The sequence below is a fragment of the Cinclus cinclus genome, chromosome 25 (genome assembly GCF_963662255.1).
Source record: "Cinclus cinclus chromosome 25, bCinCin1.1, whole genome shotgun sequence".
NCBI classification, from domain to species: domain Eukaryota; kingdom Metazoa; phylum Chordata; class Aves; order Passeriformes; family Cinclidae; genus Cinclus; species Cinclus cinclus.
In genome coordinates, this window is record NC_085070.1 from 7,335,265 (window position 1) to 7,352,664 (window position 17,400).

The window sequence follows — 17,400 nt, forward strand, 5'->3', positions numbered from 1 at the left end:
CCGCGGGGGCGGGGCCGTGGGCCGGGCTCGGGGCGGGGCCGTGGGCCGGGCTCGGGGCGGGGCCGTGGGCCGGGCTCGGGGCGGGGCCGTGGGCCGGGCTCGGGGCGGGGCCGTGGGCCGGGCTCGGGGCGGGGCCGTGCCCCCCCGCACGGGGGGAGCTCGGCGGTCCCGCGGGGAGCGCGGCGCCATGGCGGCCGGCGGCTACGGGCGGTACCGGGCCCTCATCTTCGCGGCCATGTTCGTGGGGTACACGCTGTATTACTTCAACCGCAAAACCTTCTCGTTTGTCATGCCCGCCGTCATGGCCGAGGTGCCGCTGGGGAAGGACGAGCTGGGTGAGTGTGGGTCCCGGGACGCTCGCTCCGCCGGCCCGGAGTCGGCCGTTCCCTGCGCTGAGGCGGCCCCGGGCTCTGTCCGCTGCAGGTCTCATCACCAGCAGCCAGTCTGCAGCCTACGCCATCAGCAAGTTCGTCAGCGGCGTCCTTTCGGACCAGATGAGCGCCCGCTGGCTCTTCTCCTCTGGCCTCCTCATGGTAGGCTTGGTCAACGTGGTTTTCTCCTGGAGCTCCACCGTCGTGGCTTTCGCTGGGCTCTGGTTCCTCAACGGGCTGGCCCAGGGGCTGGGCTGGCCGCCCTGCGGGAAGATCCTGCGGAAGGTCAGTGCTGGGAAAGGTGGGGGAACTGGCCACTGCTCTATTGACCTGTCCTGGCATCAGGGCTGTGTAGGTGCTTGCTCAGAATCCGGAGAGACTTGCAGCTTTTATCACTCCCTTTCCAGCCAAAGTGGTCTAGAGGACTATCTGCATTCTGCTGCCTGTGGAACAAGTTTCTGTGCACGGGGCTTTGCTTATTCCAGCAAAGATTCAGTCTTAGCCCTTGCCCCTGTGTGCCTCGAGTGTTGCTCGCTTTGGTGAGTAACATCTCTTGGTAGCAGAGTTGTGCCCCGTAGAGACAGGCTTTGTCAGAATTAAGTATTTTAGGCGTGGACCACAAGACTGCTTGTCTCTGCTGCTGCAGGTCAGGGTTTGCTGTGGGTCAAGGGGCAGTGAGCACAGTTCCTTCCATCTACATGCTTGGGCGGCTTGGGAATGCCAAATCACAGGTGGTTCAGTTAGAAAACTGGGTAAGATGGAAGAACACCGTGAGATGAGGCTCTAAGCTGTATGTACTTGGGGTTTGTGACAATCTAAAAGGACCAGATTGATTTCTCCCTAGGACAGAAGGAAAGGAGGTTGGTTAGCTTTATGCTGATCCCTCATGGAAGATGTAAAATCCAGGAATGCATGTACTGCATGTACTTGTGGGGTGGGGTGGGGAAGAGATAAACAAATTTTATTGCCCTTTTCTGAGGCATCTAGCCTCCCCTAACTGACAATGAAAGGGCTGTTCAGGACACTTGAATGCACAGAAAAGAAGGGCCCAAATATCAGCCATGGTGTTTTCTGAAGATGTTCATGAATGTAGATCTAAGACATTTTCCTTCTGACAAGAACCACCCAAATGGTTCTGGCTCTGAGTGCTCATTGCAATGCAGAGTTCATCATGTCTGATATTTAATGCAACAGCGAGTCCTAAAGTTACCCTGTGACTCTCTGCCTATCCATCCAAGTTCCTGGGCCAGCAGACCTCTCCACGAGGACGCTGTTCCTAGCAAGTGAGTACACAAAACCACGTGCTCTTAAACTTACCTCTCCTGCCCTAAGTCTCAGTTTCATGGCCTGTAAATGGAAATAACTTTGGGCTGGCTCGCAGTGTGAGCACCTGTCAAGCTCTTATGGCTGACACTTGAGTAACACTTGGAGTTCCCTGCATGACTAAAGTAGCCAGGTGTGGGTGTTCCCTCTACTTGCTTTTAGAGTTCTGTGTCTGAATTGCCCCAGCCCCACATCATTGGCCTCAAGGGAGGGTTTTCAGGTGTGCTGTCACTCTCTTACACCTCATGCTGTTTTTCTTGTTGCACAGTGGTTTGAGCCTTCCCAATTTGGGACTTGGTGGGCAATCCTGTCTACAAGCATGAACTTGGCTGGAGGCTTAGGCCCCATTGTTGCTGCTCTTGTGTCTATGAATTACGACTGGCGCAAGACTTTGTCCTTCTCTGGCTTCACCTGCATGGTTGTCTCTTTTGTTTGCCTTGTCCTGATTAAAAATGAGCCGTCGGATGTTGGGCTGCCCAGCATTGAACAAGGAGCCAAGAAAGGGAAGAAAGGTGAGCACGTGACTTCAGTGCAAGCAGGCAGCTGCAGGAGAAGACGCAGTGCCTTCTGTCTGTATTCTGGTACAGATGTGTCACTCTCAGCATACTGACACCCCCATCCTCCCCAATTTCTGAAGTCACAGTTTGGCAGGCCTGTGGTAATGAGTTGATTTTGGCAGCTTTATTCTGGTAATTGAAGGTAGAAATGGTATCAACCAAGGCCCACTGTGATCTTGTGGGAAGGGACTGGTGTAGGGATTACTGAGACTGTGACAGAGCAGGGGAAAAGCCTGCTGTTAGCTTTCTGTTAGCCTTGCTCCTTAGCCTGCCAGCAGACACCTATGTGTTGCTGAAATGATCATGACTGGCTCTCCCAATATATGTCATATCTTCCTGCTACCAGCATCCCTGTTTTCTTGGATCTTTATGTGCTCAGACTGTGAATGCAGGGTGGTGGGGTGATGGAGAGAGAAAAACTACAACAGCAGAGAATGCTTCCTTAAGCCTGACCTTCTGCTCCTCCGCTTTGGCAGCAGACAGGCAGTTCTCCCCTCACCCCACCTTAGGCTCTCTTGACCGCAGCTCACGATGGACTCTGCTCAGTGTTTCTGTCCTAACCTAGGACATCTAGTTAATAAATGTTTGTTCAGACCACTGAGTGTGGCGCTTCTCTGAAAGCAGAACATGTAGATGAGAATTGCAACACAGGTTTTCAGTGGGATTTTAAAGGCTGGTGGAAACTCAGCCTATGTTCTATACTGTGCTATACTGCCTGTGCTGCCAGACTTGACTTCTTTGCATAAGCAAAGAATATTGTTTCCCCAGAGCATTCTCTGGGGAGAGCAAATTTGTTGGTGTTCCTGGAAGACTGATGCAAACATCAAGGTAGCATCTGAAAGCATCTTTGTTTGTGTCTGTGCAGTGGCTTTCACAGGCACAGCTTAAAAACACTCCCAAAAAATCTAGAGGTGATTTTTTCTAACAAACGTTTTGAAGGGTGTACTGGCAACTGCAATACAGAAACTTACTGGGAGTAGTGTTTTGATTATTCTTTTCAGATCTTTAATGAATGTGGGATAAAAATGACGAATCATAAGAGATTCTGAAATCACCAGAACAAGGGGGAGGTAGAGCCATTCACTACCATTCAGCAACTGTGAATACCTCCCTGTGTGGAGATGTTCTCGTGCTTGGATCCTGCCTGCAGAACTGTCTACTGGGCTGCTAGTTGATGTGGTTTGGGCTATAGTAACACTCCTCCCAAACTTCCTACAGGTTCCTCCAGTGACAACAGCACCTTGGCAGAGCTGCTGCTCTCACCATACCTTTGGGTGCTCTCAACAGGCTACCTGGTCGTTTTTGGAGTGAAAACATGCTGTACTGACTGGGGACAGCTCTTCCTGATCCAGGAGAGGGGACAGTCTGTGCTTGTGGGTAAGATGCAAAACTGCATTATTAAGCTCTGGGGCTGCCATCTGGGAGGTGTTGCCCAGAGTTTGCCTGGGTAGAGGCCCTTCCACCTGAGGGACTTGTTTGCCCACCTCCTAGTTGTCTGCTTACACACACATAGGTTTTGAAATAACTCAGTGATGGAGTTACTTGCATGCACCTGCCAGTGCCAGGCATTCCTGAACAGGGATGAGCCAGATGGTTGTGTCCAGCAGAGCTGCTCAAGTGCTGTGTGAGCCTACAGCATTGGGACTGGTCTAAAGTCCACAGCAGCTTTTCTGTTCTGACCAAACTTGATGTGCTGTTCTTTGTGTCATCTTTGTTCTAGGCAGCTCCTACATGAGTGCCTTGGAGATTGGGGGCCTGGTGGGAAGCATTGCTGCTGGATACCTTTCTGATAGAGCAGTAGCAAAAGTAAGTCATGTGCACCCTTGAGCATGATGGGCAGGGGACACAGTGGCAATCAGAGCTTTACTAAGTTGCTCATGCAGGGTGCTGTCCCTGTGAGCACACCGGAGAAACCAACCCCATACTCAGTTCTGCCATGTGCATGGGCACAGCTGCCAGACACTCCAGAAGGTGCTGGGGAGTAGGTGTGCTAATGTTACAGGCTGCAATACGCCTGTCAGATTTGAGGTATTTAATCTGTTAAATTTATTTGCTTTACTGTGGTCTCCAGATTTTCATGTTGAAGAACTGTTTGCTGATAGCTGTCTTCTGGCTGGGAAAAAAAAAAAAACCCACATTAAAATCCAGTGGTGGGATCTGGAACCAGATTCACGGTGGAAGTGGTTGATAACTGAAGTATCGTTCATCACTTTGAGCTTTTGTTTAGCACAGTTTGACTGTGTGCAGCCCTTAAAGCACACTGACAAGGAGTGCCAACAAATGTGCTGTTGTTTTGCCATCCATGTTTCTGACTGGGCTGTGGATGGCGTTAGTCACGACAGGTATAAAAGGTATTTTTATATATATATCTCAGCTTTCCTTCCTTGTGTCACAGGTAGGCCTGTCAAGCTATGGGAATCCTCGGCATGCACTGCTCCTTTCTATGATGGCTGGAATGTGCGTGTCCATGTGTCTCTTTCGGGTCACAGTCACAGCTGACTCTCCCAAGGTAATTCACAGCTAGCCATCAGTTATAGGGTTAGCCCTGGAACAGGGAGGTTTGATGAGAGGGAGCACGATTGTCTTCTTCACCATTCCCAAGGGTTTCTTTTTTTGTGCTTTTTGGAGTAGTGCTGGCTTAGCCTGGCTTGGGGTGCTCCTGCTGTCCTGTTGTTGTGGGCAGCCTGCCTTCCAGGCTTTGCATGAGATGTCACTTGCATCTGCCCTTGCGATTGCTAAATAAATTTTAAAAACTTATTTTCTCCTTTAATTTTTTTCTTCTTCTTCTTCAGGGAAACCACTTCTGGACTGTAGCCTTTCAACCTCTAGCTGATCTTACAGGCCTAAAAGAACATGAGGTTTCTGCTTGCATTTTTTCTCCCTCTGTTTCTTCTTTCCCTGGTCTGCCTTACTCCTATCCTGAGAGACTGGTTAGCACCTCAGAACTTAGAACCAGGGCCTTGAGAAGAGATTACTGTAAGTTTGGTAAAGGAAACATTTTCTTATAATAATTGGAGTACACTAGCAGACTTAAAAAGTCTAATTATATAACTTTTAAGTTTTATACAGAAGGTTCTGAGGACTTCTGTTCATCAGGTAAAGTGTAGCCAGCTAAGGGGTGTTGTGGGTAAGATCAGAAAGAATGATGCTGCTCTAGAAGATGCATTCTTATTTCACTTCTGGCAAGTATTTTCCTAACTCCTTTCTGTTTCACATCTGCAAAATAAGATGGCACTTACTTCCTCCTGGGGCTTTTGAAATGGTATTTGCAATTGTAAAAGCATGCTGTAATGTGGAGATTTTACTTATCCTTTGTTGTGCAAACAAGAGGCTGATAGTTTTGGGGCAGATAGGTTTGTTAGAGCATAAGCTAACACTGAAGTTCAGACTGTTGGGGATTTTGTGGTTTCTTTTTTTGTTTTGGTGGTTTTTCTTTTTTTTTTTTTTCCTTGGTTTCTCAGTTTAGTAACATTGAGGTTATCAGAAAGAGGTGTCTCACAAATAAACATGCTGTGATCAATCCCATGCATCTAAACTGAGAAAAGCTTTCAGTTGGTAGCTCCAGCATTGTTTATAAAAGCAACCTGATTCACAGTTCTTTCCCATGATTTCACAGGATCATTGCCCCCTTCTCTCCAAAGTTCTGTTTCTCACAAATCAGCACAGGATGTATTACATGGTGTAGGGGGCAGAACTGTGGGAGAGAGGAGAGCTTGCACTGGCTAGCAAGGAGTGGTGGAGATGCAGCTCAGTTTCATGGATGTAGAGTCTCTACAGGCTTGAGCTCTTCTGGCTGCATGCTGGGGAGCTGGTGTCAGCCTGGAAGTGTCAGAACTCCCTGGTACTGTGTATAGAATCTGAGAATTGTCAATGGTTGCTAAGTGACAGTGGTGAGATTCACAGATCCTGTTTCTGATTTTAACTTACTTTGACAGCTGTGGATTCTGACTCTGGGAGCTGTGTTTGGGTTCTCCTCCTATGGGCCGATTGCCTTGTTTGGGGTCATAGCAAACGAAAGTGCCCCTGCCAACCTGTGCGGCACCTCCCATGCCATAGTGGCCCTCATGGCCAACGGTAAGTAACACCCGTTCCCAAAAACGAACAAAACCCATGCACGTTCTTGATGAAGCATGGTCCAGCCCCTGGGTGCCAAGATGCTGATCGTGGGGAGGCACCTAAGGATAGAGATCATGGAGCTGGAAGCCTCAGGGATGCTTTCCTGCTCTGCCCGACAGGTTTTGCATTGTGCTTTAAGTTCAAAACGGGCCTGAGGAATTGTTATATATGCAAAAGCAGGTACTAATAGATAATATGGGAGCGCACAAGTGTTGTTAGCTGTTTGTTTTTCCTTACAGTTGGGGGTTTCCTGGCTGGACTGCCTTTCAGTACAATTGCTAAGCACTACAGCTGGGCCACAGCCTTCTGGGTAGCTGAAGTCACCTGTATTGCTAGCACAGTGGCTTTCTTCTTCCTACGAAACATCCGCACCAAGATGGGCCGGATTTCCAAGAAGGCTGATTGAGGATAAGCTGCTTGGTGGAAAGGATGTTCCCACGCTGACGTGAATGATGCTCATTTTTGTTTAACTGGCCTAGGAATGAGTTTGCCTATTGCAGCAACCTAGATAAAAATGTCTCAACTTCTTATCCAGTGTCAGGTGCCAGAAGGCACAAGGTTCCTGCTACTGATCACTTTTTCCCTCAAGATGTGATAATTCACCTAGTTTACATTTGCGATTATTTTACTGTACCCCTTCCTCACAGCACTGTTAGTGAAGTAAGCGGGCTCTGCAGCCTGTTTTCCCACTGCAAGTGGTCTAAAATGACTGGCTTCAGGTGCGCTTACCTCTAGTGTTGTCATTATTATTTGTCTCGGCCATCAACTGAGACATTAATCAGTTCAGCTTTGCTGCTAAGGGGCCCTGAACCGAGCCTTTGCTGTCTGCATCCGTTCTATCAGGCTGCCATCAGCACAGCAGTCCCAGGTCACTTCACCATGAGCTCTGTGTGTGCTCAGCCACACGACAGCAGATCAGGGAATGGTGACGACTGCAGTCCCGCCTGCTTTGACAGCAGCATGGGGTTAGTCTCTAGGAGTGAAGGAGAGTGTTGCCGCAGACAAGCGGAACAGCAGGACATGCTGCAGCAGGGCTCTCCACACCATTCAGCAAGAACCCTGTTTCCAGGGAATTGATGGTGTTTAGAGAAGGTCCTTCTAAGTGAACTGATCCCACCTGGTGCCATGTCTGTGTGCGGTGTTAATGATTTGCAAGGGAGGCAGCTGCTGCCAAGGCAGCTTGCAGCCAGTGCTCTGCCAGTCAGCTAGGAAAACTATCCCAGCAGCAGGAATTGCAACAGCAGCCACCACCAACCCAAAATTTCTGCAGCTGGATTTTGTAATAACCCACATTTCTAGCATTGGTTTGTATTTTTTCAGTACCAGGTGGGAAGGCTGGTATGGTTTGGTCAAGAGTTGCATCTCATGACTGCAGGCAGGAGCTCAAGCTGCCTCTGAGTCAGCCTTAGCAGTCAGGCCCAGCACCCTGCAATAAGTACACTCAGGTATTTAACCAGGAATTTGCTGAATAGTCTTGTTTTTCCCCAAAAGGAAATAAAGTTATAGGGTCCTGAAAGAGGCAAGTTTAACTCGTGAAGAACCTGCATGCAGGTACTTTGCTGAGTACCTTGGTTGCAAGAGTAGTTAGCTAGCCTTAATTAAAAAAATGGAAGCAAATTACATTTTGTACTTAATTACATGATCTCCTTCTTTATGTGAAATAAAAATGGAGCAGTGTCGCAAGGGCCCTGATTATCTTATGGAAAGAGGTGCAAGCAAAACTTTCCAAACCCACATATCCTCTTGAGGTGCCAATGGCACAAATGTCCTCACCAACAGAAAGCAAACACCCATTTGCCTCATTAGTAAACACTTATTACTTGTATACAGAAACAGTCTGCAAGACCATAAGTTAGAGCTATACAGGAAAATGTGTATGTACATTTATGACAGGAAAGAAAAGCACTGACTCAGGTAAGGCCACACACGTGCACCTTCTTTGCCCAAGTGCAGCGGAGCTGCAACAGCAAAACCAAGGCCCTGTGGCCCAATGTAAACAGTGCTAAGGAATCTGGTTAAGGTAAGTTTTGCAGCAACGGGGATGAACGGGTATTTTGGGAGATACTCAAGCATGTTTTGGGGATATGCAGTCTCTGCTGTGGAGAGGGGAGCTTTGTGAGAGGCCAGCCAGGGAAGAGAGAGGCCCCACTCTTCAGACAAATGAATCTGTGCAACAGGTGAGGCTTTCTCTATGATCCAGGTCCAAAGGGTCCAGCTTTCTCTGCCACCTCCAGAGCAAGCTTCAAGTTCTGATCAAACAACTCGCATCTGAAACAGTCAGAAAAGCAAAAGGGATGACTTGTACCTACAGAAGTGAGTTAACAAAGCTGACAAAGGATCTCCATATCCTTTGGCTCTACAACCTTCAAGGAGAGATTCAGGAAATTATGACATATCAACATGACTGCTGTCGAGGTCTGACTTGGTCCTCAGTTAGGATTAAGGCTTTCTGTATAGGCCTGAATATACGGTAGGACAGCAGGGTTTGTGCCACGGAACTGCACCTCACACTTCCCCAGCAGAGCCAGCACTGAAAAGAGCTTCAGTCTGTGTCCTCTATGCAGCTGTGTGCTGTGGCTTCCTTCCCTCAGCCAGTTTTGCTACTTAAGGACTGTCTGCATTTGCTACAGGTGGGCAGAAAGCATTGAGGCATTGCAGCCAGATTACTTAAAGTGAGCTTTTCCTTACCTTATTGGCATCTCCAGGGAGTAGAAAGGATTCTTCAGAGCGAAGTCTGAGTAAATCTCATAGATTTTGCGGAGAAGAGCGTCTATCCCCGTCTGCCTTGGGTCAGCAAGAACCATGAATTTGATCCCTGGAGCCACAATGCCAGGAGCATAAGGAAGGCCGAGCACAGGGACCGCCCCGGCAAAGCAGAGCGGTGCGGGGTGCCTAGGGCCCGGTGATACCTGTCAGCGTCTGGAAGCAGTGCAGCTTGAAGGTGTCAGTCTCCAGCATCTCGATCCCGGAGCTCCCAACTTCAGGTGACAGCTGCGACCCGATAGCGAACAGCCTGTGGGGACAGGCCCCTCAGCGCCCCTCGCCACGCTGCCCGGGCCACCCCCATCCCGTCACGGCCCGCCCCGACTCACGAGTGGAACATGGAGGCCAGCATAAGCTTCTCGTTGGAGGAGAGCCGGTGGCGGCCAAAGCGGATGGACACGGGGTAGTTGGCGGGGTTGCCCAGGAACTCCAGCACGTCCTTCCCGTCCGCCGTGAAGCGACCGTTGACCTCGGCGCCGTTGATGGCGAGCACGGCGTGACCCACTGCGGGACAGCGCGGCAGCATCAGTCAGTCTGTCAGCACTCCAACAAACCCGAGCTCGCCCGGCCCGGCCCGGCCCTTCCCACCCACCGCGGATGCCGTCCCGCTGCCCGAAGGCGACGACGACGCGCTCGTCGTGCGGGCGCAGGACGAGATCGAGCGGAAAGCTGAACGTCTTCTCGGTGTCGGCGCGGGGCGCGTAGTGGTCCAGCTGGTAGATGAGGCCGCCGGCCTTGTTTACCACGTAGACGCTGAAGATCGCCATAGCGCAACGGCCCGGCCGCGGCCCCGCCGCCCGTCCCCGCCCCGGCAGTGACGCGCCGGCCCGCGGGGCCCGCCCCCGCTCCACGCTCGGCTCTTCCTTTCTCGCCGACATCTTGCGGAGCAGCCGCGGCCGAGCCATGGTGAGCGGGGCCGGGCCGCGGGGTGGGCGGCGAGCCGGGCCGGGGCCCCCGAGAGACGCTGGCGGCGCTGTGAGCGCGGCGGGAACCCCTGCGAGGTGCCCGGGGCCGCGACCCCCGCCTCGCCGCTCACCCCCCCCGTCCTTCTCTACCTCTCGCAGCCGCCCAAAGACGACAAGAAGAAGAAGGATGCGGGCAAATCCGCCAAGAAGGACAAGGACCCGGTCAACAAGTCCGGCGGCAAAGCCAAGAAGAAGGTGGGAAGCGGCGGGACCGAGGCCGGGGCGCGCCGGGATCCCGGGCCTGGCTCGCGTGCGGCGTGGCCGGGCCCCGGGAGCGGCGTGAAGGAGGGGGCGGGCGGCTTGGTGTTAGAAGGACCAGCTCTTCATCCACCAGCAGGCTGTACACAATGGCGTTAAACCCGAGTTACGGAAGGCCTTTGTATTTTAGAAAGCCTTTTTTATTTTTAGATACCGTGGGTATTACCTGCAACGCGTTCATTTACAAAGGCAGTTTTGTGCATCTCACTAATCCTTTAGTTTGGGATGTGATACAGAGACGTTTGATGGTGCAGTTCTTGGGGCATCGTTTAATTCCATCCTTTTGTTCTTGCTTACAAGATGGCGTGGGAGAATGTTGTTTTTTCTCTCTTTTCAAGTAGAAGTGGTCCAAGGGGAAAGTGAGAGACAAGTTGAACAACCTTGTCCTGTTTGACAAGGCCACTTACGACAAACTGTGCAAAGAAGTGCCCAACTACAAGCTCATCACACCTGCAGTTGTCTCAGAAAGGCTGAAGATTCGAGGCTCCCTGGCTCGGGCTGCCCTCCAGGAGCTGCTTAGCAAAGGTTAGCACTCAGAAATAGAAAAAAAAAGCCAGAAAGCTGCTTGAATTGGGTGTTTAGTTTTCCTTACTTGCCCAGCAGCTTTCCTGCAGCATCAGAGGTGCTCCAAATATGGAGCTGTAGTTGTGCTATATAGAGGTATTGCTGTGCTAAGAAAAATGTTGCCATTTTGATGTAACTGCAGCCATATAGGAAGAAAAGACATGCATAAGCTGCTACCCCCTCTTATTTCATCCTGTACACTGTCCTGCTTCTCTGGGAGGGACCTCAGCATCCCTGGTATCTGTCAGTACATGCACACTGACATAATTTTTTTTTGTCATAGGGTTGATCAAACTGGTGTCCAAGCACCGAGCCCAAGTGATCTATACCCGAAACACGAAAGGTGGAGACGCGCCTGCTGCGGGGGAGGACGCCTAGGGAGGTGAGGCTGGGTGCTGAGAGCTGAGTTGTGCTGTCAGGAGCTAATGGACAGCTGTGTAGTGTGTAATGGGCAGCTTCCACGTGGCTGTGGTGGGCTGTTCTTCCAGACACCCAAGAGTATTTTGCTCATATGCTAAGCCACTTCCTGGGGGTACATTAATAGAAGTTTTCTCCAGAATGAAAGAGCGATTTCTGGTTTTGTCCCTGTGCTGGGATGGATGGGGATGGGGAAAGCATAATTTGTTGCCTGGGCTGCATGGCAAATGGGTACTTGTCCTCTCTGCACTCACAGGGCACCATGGCCAAGTGTTCCTACTGGAATAAAGCTGTCAGAGTGTTTGCTTTGTGCTAGCCTGCTTTGGCCTGGTTTTCTGACTGAGAACTTCTTGCTTTGCAGGTGATCCAGTGACATCATCAACACTTCATATGTAGATGCATACAATAAAATTACTGATTATAATTTTTCTTGCTTTTTCAAGAATGTGTGTCATTACTGATGTGTTATTTATAGTGGGTTCTGGTAGAGGTCATGGCTGTTGTCTTGTACCAGCCAGTTTTTGTCTTTATTAGTGTTACAAATCTGTTGCTGAAAGGGAAGAAACTTCTTCTACATCACCTACAGCAGCCAATAGTGTTAGACAATGGAAGGGATGAATGTTAGCGTGAAGGAAAGCAATATAAATTTGAATGAAAACATCAAACATCTGGTATTAGTTGCCTGCAGGGTGGGTCCTGCATTTGAAATAAGTTTCAAATGCTCTACAAACACAGACTTTTTGTAAAAAAAGTTTATTTCTCTGAAAATTAATTCTTTAGTGGGATTCTCTATATCAACATGGACCACTGGCATAACTTGCTGTACAGAGTAGGCTTTGTGATAGGGAAGATACAGCATCCACAGGAGCTTGTCCTTGCTGGCAGGACCTGACTTTGTGTGGCTTCAGCTGTGATGCTCAGATGGACACTGTGTGTCCTTACAAGGCAGGCCACAACAAAACTGCAGCTATAGTCAGCCCTTCCACAGAGCTGGGTGTCTGGTGTTCCTCATCTAATCACACTTTTTTCTTCTTTTCCCCTGATTCAGTTCTAAACTGATGCCTGAAAGAGAGCATAGAAGTCAGACTGGAGTAACCTTTAGACAGAGATAATGAACACACTCCCTGAAAAAGTACGAAAGTGCTGTGCACAGTGTTCTAGCATGGAAGCTCCCTCAATATTTTTGTTACTTCAGTGAGTGGTAGCTCCAGCTAGCTGACAAGAGTGTTCTGGCACATTAAAAGGCACCAGTGGAACAGTATGTGGTGAACAGAAAGATGAGCCAAGCAAAATGAGGCAGATGCCTTCATGTGTGCAGCCTTTAATGCCATGCACACGTTTTCTCACAAGTCACGTCTGCACTGCTCCAGAACAAGAATGATACTCTGCCTGGATTAAACACTGTGTGACATAACTCATACAGCAGGATGCCTAGTTAGCTTGCTGCTACCTCCGAGCCTGCTCCATTAATAGCTTGCATGGACAGAAGCCACAGACTCCCCCCTGGCAGGGCATCTGTGCTGCCTTGAAGCTCACCGGGACTGCCACCTCCTGCCATGATTCCATACACGCCCAAAGGAAGGGAGCCAGCTGTCACTTGTCTGACAGGTATGGTCAAAGTTGGCACCAACACGTTCCACTGGGAGCTTTTTCAGCTTCTGCTTCTCCTCTGAAAAAAAAAATAGAATGGTAGAGGGGTTTGGGTTGAAAGGGAGCTTAAGGATCACATTGCTGCAAACCCCTGTACCATGGATGGGGACACTTCCCCTAGACCAGGTTGCTCAAAAACCTAAATACTTTGTTCAACAAGTTTTTCAAACTGCTTTTGGTTCTCTAGCATAGTAAAGGGACTGTAAGGTTAACGAAAAGGTACATAAGCTGCTCACTGTGTTTGAGAAATTCCTCATAGGAAGGTCCAATTTGTTTACTTCCATCTTCTTCCTCTGTTAGCCATGGAGGTTTTGCTCCTAGAAGTCACAGGGAATACTTACTTAAGCCACTGAAGGTATCCTAAACTGTGACTGGAGAAAAAGTGTTCTCTCTTCCCCTAGTCTGCTACTTGTGCTACCAAGCAAGTGACAAAGTGAATTCTGGGTGTTCTGAAGAAAAGAGCTGACTTCCTCAGCTAAAGCCATGGCAGATCACACCCCAAATCATATGCTCCCCATAGCAACAGCATCAACAGTTTATACTATGCTGATGTGTTTTCTTCCCCTCTGGTATGTCAAATACTGCCAAAAGAATGACCACCTCCTGGTTATGCTGCAATTGCTTCAAAACTGCTTTGAGTTATCCCTGTGACAGTTGCAAGTCAAGAGGTAGCAACCCAGTGAGTCACGATGCAGGTGCACTTACCTGTGTGGACATTTCCTTTCCCTTCTGTTTCCTGTTAAGACAAACATGAAATACTTATGAGAATCTTAGGTTCAAGAGAATCTCTGAGCAGAAGAGCATTGTCTTCATTCCCTTCCAGAATCAAGTTCCATTAGAAAAAGGCAGAGGAAAGATCTTTTCTTTAAAAGAGAATGTTTTTCCCCCCCACGGCATATTAAGGAATGTTTGTTTAATGAAAGTTAAACTTGGATAACTGAAACTGGGCTAACTGCTCACCGAAATCCATAAAGCTGTTTCTTTTTGTGATGGAGACCACCCCTTGTTCTGCTTCGTGATATGTGCTCTAGGTGAATGAAATCACATCACTAGCCAGTCACCCCTACCTGGTGGCCAATGAAGGTCAGAGCCCTGCCTGATTCCATCCAGGCTAAATCAGGTCCTGTCTGCATTCCGCTCGGGCCAGGCTTTTCTGCAGCACAAGGGCTGTCCCTGCAATAAGAGGCCTGTGCTTACTGTAGTGTATACAAAAGTTTGCAAAAGTTTTACAAGATCCGGGTAATTACAGTGTCAAACTCCCCATGTGTCTTTGAGCAGGGATGCATCAGCCACTGCTAAGGAAAGGGGTACTCACCGTTCAGGTCCTGCAGGAAGCCTGCAGACAGAAGGTCCTGCACAAAGTTCTGGCTCCGGTTGAAGCTGAGTGTGATTCAGGAAAAAGGAACAATATTTCTGGTACTGAGCACATCCCCCACCCAGCCGCCCCCAGCCTCTCCCGAGCGCACCCGGATGCCGGTGCGGTGCCCGCTCCCCGCCAGGGTGCAGCCAGGCCAGGATACGGCTCACCGACCTGGAGCGCCGCTTGCACCGTCTCTCGCTGCCGGCGCTCGGCTTCCCGGATGTCAGCTGCCATCTGCGGGGACACAGCGGTGAGATGGGGCCAGCGCAGGCCGGGCCGCCGCCGCGGGGATGACCCAGGGTACCTGGAGGATGCGCTCCTCCTCCCGCCGCTGGTGCTCGGCCAGCGCCCGCTCCAGAGCCTGTGCGAAGCGCTCGTACTCCTCGGCCGGCACCAGGCACCGCTCCCGCACCGCCGCTTCCGCCCGGTTCTCCCGCCAGAAACGCGCCGTCTCCCGGCGGTGCTCGGGCCTGTGGGACACCGTGACACCGTCAGCACCGCCCGCGCCCGGCCGAGTGTCACGAGAGCCCGGCCTACGGCAGCATCAGCCCGCCCCGTTCCTGCCCACGCACCCGGCCAAGTGCCGCATCAGCTCGGCTTGCAGCAGCGCCAGCCCGCCGCGCCGCCCGTCCCGCCGCACGCCGCGCCCGCAGCACGGGCACCACACGCGCCCATCGTGTTCCGTTGGGTCGTAGCGCCGCACGGCCGAGGCCGCATCGGCCGCAGCCGCCGCTGCCCGCGCCGCCGCCGTCGCCTCCTGCAGCTGGGCCAGCGCCTCCCGCAGCCGCCGGCGATGCCCCACGCTGTAGCGGTGCCGGCGGCCCGTGAAGGCGCTGCGGCGGCACAACCGGCAGTAGAGCACCGCCATGGCGCCCGGGCCGCGGCGCGCAGGCGCGGCTGCGAGACACGGCCCCTCGGACCGGACCCGGCCCCTCAGGCCGAGCCTCTCGCTGCAGTCTGGGTCAGCCACGGCCGCGACCGGGCCCGCTCGGGTCCCTGCGCCGCTGGGTGTGAGACTGACCGCGGCTCTGACATGGGGCTCACATCCAGAGAACGGCTACGAAACTGGTGGCGGAGCTGGAGCGTGTGTCCTTACGAGGAGCGGCTGAGGGAGCTGGGATTGTTTAGCCTGGAGAAAAGGAGGCTCAGATGTTTTTTTATCACTCTCTACAACTGCCTGGAAGGACGCTGGAGCCGGGTGGGGGTCGGTCTCCCAGGCAGTCAGGGATAAGACAAGACAGTTTTAAGGTGCACCAAGAGAGGTGTAGCTTGGACATTAGGAAGAATTTCTTCAGAAAGAGGGTGATACTGGAATGGGCTGCCCAGGGAGGTGGTGAAGTCCATCCCTGGAGGTGTTGAAGGAAAGACTGGACATGGCCCTTAGTGCCACAGTCTAGTTCACATGGTAGTCTTTGGTCTTGGGTTGGACTTAATGATCTCGGAGGTCTTTTCCAACCTAAACCCTCACACAGTCATATATGCATCACGATTATCTATGTGCACCTTCACATAGACACTTTACCTACCCATGTAACTTTGGTATTTCAGAAGTAAACTCACTCAAGAATGTTAGACTGAATTCAGTTAGGTTAATAATCTCAGAAAAATGTTAGTATTTTGGGAGGGAGTAGAAGTCCTGCAATACTAAGTCCTTGCTGGTGGATGAAGTCTCTTGACTTGCTTGTTTTTCAGCCAGGCATGACTTTTGAAAGACACGTGGGGCAATGTGTGAGGTACCAGTGCGAATAAAAGACATAAGAATATTTGGATGATGGACTTGACCACGGGAAGACATGGCTCTCTGCTACTTCCTAGGAACTGCCCTGAGAAGAGCAGCCTAACAGAGCTGAAGGAGGATAACAAGAACCTGTGACTTGGCCACCAGAGGCCGTGTGAGCTGGCATTTTGCGGGGAGACTGAATTCACCTCATCTGTAGCTTGTTTGGAATCGGTACCCCTAGAGTTCGATGGAGGCTTTCCAGCAAAAGCTAATTACAGAGCAATAAAGGAGGTGAGGAGCAGCTGCAGAACTTTTAGGGCTAGTAGCAGAAACAGGCTGTCGACTATTAGTTTTCTTTCTCCCATCTTTCCCTGGGTTTCTGCATCCTCAGGGAAGGCTGTGCTGGTGTTTGGAAGTGGTAACAGTAGGGAAGGGGAGGGATCAGATATAATGCAATATGATACAGTGCTCCATCAAGAGTAGCCCTGAACAGTTGTACTTAGCCCATTCTCAAAACAAAACAAAAAAAGTGAAAAGACTCTGCTGTAATTTCCTGCCTCTACTGCAGTGATGGAAAGCATTCCCCCATTTGGTAATGTTTACTTCTTATTGGTAGAGATTGGAGGTACTGCCATAACACACACAGATATGTACAGAAATTAACCCTGTGGTCTGCCTGGTCTGTTCAACGAAGGTAGCAAGAATGGAAACAGAAATGGTGGTTTCCAGTTTAAAGCCTAAAAATGTTTTAAATATATGTGTTTGTAACCACAGACCTTTCCCTGAAGTACAGGAAAAGGCTAAAAGGCCTTAATTATGCCTTTGGCTATTCAGTTACTGAATCATAAACTCATTGGTTTGTATGTTGTGTATTCTGCATGAAAGCATGTAACCCCTGAGTGCTGCCTTGCCACCCCTGCATTCCCAGGGACAGAGGTTTTGATCAGACTGATAGAGCCAATTTGGGGTAAATTGAATGTGAATCTGCTAGTTCCTTATGGAAGCTCATGCATGATCTCCCTCCAGGAGCTCATGCTTGTAACATCATTCTTTGGCCCCCCTCTAGCTTCAGAAGGCAGAACAAAAGATAGGAGAGAACTTGCTGTCACATGCAGAAGGCCAAAGTACCCAGCCTTGCTGTCTGCATAATAAAGGAAGCTGAAAACATAGAGATGACAAGCTGGAGGTGCCTTGGCTCAGGACATCTGGATTCTTCAAAGCTAGGTATTTTCAGGCGAGTGTAACCTGCACAGAAGCCAATTTATGGGATAGTTTATCTGAAAACAGTTCTTGCCTACTCCTGCACACTTGTAACCACAGGTACTACAGGGAAGTT

At 50.6% G+C, this 17,400-nt stretch overlaps 4 protein-coding genes across 10 annotated transcripts; 2 read left to right on the forward strand and 2 right to left on the reverse strand.

Moving 5' to 3' along the window:
* The first annotated feature begins 166 nt into the window (after window positions 1–166).
* On the forward strand, window positions 167–8,046 carry LOC134053672 (glucose-6-phosphate exchanger SLC37A4-like). Of its 3 annotated transcripts, none has more exons than XM_062508800.1 (9): window positions 167–335; window positions 424–656; window positions 1,963–2,206; window positions 3,470–3,628; window positions 3,972–4,057; window positions 4,647–4,760; window positions 5,044–5,109; window positions 6,187–6,325; window positions 6,607–8,046. In XM_062508800.1, exons 1-9 carry the CDS (start codon window positions 188–190, stop codon window positions 6,771–6,773), a joined length of 1,356 nt encoding a protein of 451 aa, XP_062364784.1. In that variant the 5' UTR covers window positions 167–187; the 3' UTR covers window positions 6,774–8,046. The 3 variants fall into 3 exon arrangements, with proteins under 3 accessions (XP_062364784.1, XP_062364785.1, XP_062364786.1); XM_062508801.1 differs by having other exon boundaries at window positions 5,044–5,227; window positions 6,607–6,781; XM_062508802.1 differs by lacking the exon at window positions 5,044–5,109.
* Window positions 8,047–8,187: 141 nt separating this feature from the next.
* Window positions 8,188–10,008, reverse strand: LOC134053673 (trafficking protein particle complex subunit 4). Of its 5 annotated transcripts, none has more exons than XM_062508807.1 (5): window positions 9,723–10,008; window positions 9,593–9,634; window positions 9,277–9,396; window positions 9,056–9,182; window positions 8,188–8,635 (listed from the first exon to the last, which is right to left on the reverse strand). In XM_062508807.1, exons 1-5 carry the CDS (start codon window positions 10,006–10,008, stop codon window positions 8,557–8,559), a joined length of 654 nt encoding a protein of 217 aa, XP_062364791.1. In that variant the 3' UTR covers window positions 8,188–8,556. The 5 variants fall into 5 exon arrangements, with proteins under 5 accessions (XP_062364791.1, XP_062364792.1, XP_062364790.1 ...); XM_062508808.1 differs by having other exon boundaries at window positions 9,277–9,325; window positions 9,567–9,634; XM_062508806.1 differs by having other exon boundaries at window positions 9,056–9,070; window positions 9,279–9,380; window positions 9,460–9,634.
* On the forward strand, window positions 9,900–11,763 carry RPS25 (ribosomal protein S25). The gene is made up of 5 exons (XM_062508810.1): window positions 9,900–10,036; window positions 10,195–10,290; window positions 10,695–10,878; window positions 11,201–11,299; window positions 11,696–11,763. Exons 1-4 carry the CDS (start codon window positions 10,034–10,036, stop codon window positions 11,293–11,295), a joined length of 378 nt encoding a protein of 125 aa, XP_062364794.1. The 5' UTR covers window positions 9,900–10,033; the 3' UTR covers window positions 11,296–11,299; window positions 11,696–11,763.
* A 336-nt stretch (window positions 11,764–12,099) lies between these two features.
* Window positions 12,100–15,212, reverse strand: CENATAC (centrosomal AT-AC splicing factor). The gene is made up of 9 exons (XM_062508738.1): window positions 14,917–15,212; window positions 14,649–14,814; window positions 14,516–14,578; window positions 14,300–14,364; window positions 14,052–14,157; window positions 13,690–13,720; window positions 13,221–13,301; window positions 12,871–13,003; window positions 12,100–12,396 (listed from the first exon to the last, which is right to left on the reverse strand). The coding sequence occupies exons 1-9, from the start codon at window positions 15,210–15,212 to the stop codon at window positions 12,351–12,353; spliced, it is 987 nt and encodes a 328-aa protein (XP_062364722.1). The 3' UTR covers window positions 12,100–12,350.
* Window positions 15,213–17,400: the final 2,188 nt, after the last annotated feature.

What these genes read in the sequence shown, in the direction of transcription:
- LOC134053672 (XM_062508800.1), top strand. Translation starts at nt 188, where the DNA reads ATGGCGGCCGGCGGCTACGGGCGGTACCGGGCCCTCATCTTCGCGGCC. An exon ending in TCACAGCTGACTCTCCCAAG is followed by an intron (nt 4,761 to 5,043) that starts GTAATTCACAGC and finishes CTTCTTCTTCAG; the next exon opens with GGAAACCACTTCTGGACTGT. An exon ending in AGTGGCCCTCATGGCCAACG is followed by an intron (nt 6,326 to 6,606) that starts GTAAGTAACACC and finishes TTTTCCTTACAG; the next exon opens with TTGGGGGTTTCCTGGCTGGA.
- LOC134053673 (XM_062508805.1), bottom strand. Translation starts at nt 10,008, where the DNA reads ATGTCGGCGAGAAAGGAAGAGCCGAGCGTGGAGCGGGGGCGGGCCCCG. An exon ending in CTGGCCTCCATGTTCCACTC is followed by an intron (nt 9,381 to 9,459) that starts GTGAGTCGGGGC and finishes CTGTCCCCACAG; the next exon opens with GCTGTTCGCTATCGGGTCGC. An exon ending in TCCCTGGAGATGCCAATAAG is followed by an intron (nt 8,636 to 9,055) that starts GTAAGGAAAAGC and finishes TGACTGTTTCAG; the next exon opens with ATGCGAGTTGTTTGATCAGA.
- RPS25 (XM_062508810.1), top strand. An exon ending in GCGGCAAAGCCAAGAAGAAG is followed by an intron (nt 10,291 to 10,694) that starts GTGGGAAGCGGC and finishes CTTTTCAAGTAG; the next exon opens with AAGTGGTCCAAGGGGAAAGT. An exon ending in CCAGGAGCTGCTTAGCAAAG is followed by an intron (nt 10,879 to 11,200) that starts GTTAGCACTCAG and finishes TTTTTGTCATAG; the next exon opens with GGTTGATCAAACTGGTGTCC.
- CENATAC (XM_062508738.1), bottom strand. Translation starts at nt 15,212, where the DNA reads ATGGCGGTGCTCTACTGCCGGTTGTGCCGCCGCAGCGCCTTCACGGGC. An exon ending in TGACCTTCATTGGCCACCAG is followed by an intron (nt 13,721 to 14,051) that starts GTAGGGGTGACT and finishes TTGTCTTAACAG; the next exon opens with GAAACAGAAGGGAAAGGAAA. An exon ending in GAAAGGAAATGTCCACACAG is followed by an intron (nt 13,302 to 13,689) that starts GTAAGTGCACCT and finishes TGTGACTTCTAG; the next exon opens with GAGCAAAACCTCCATGGCTA.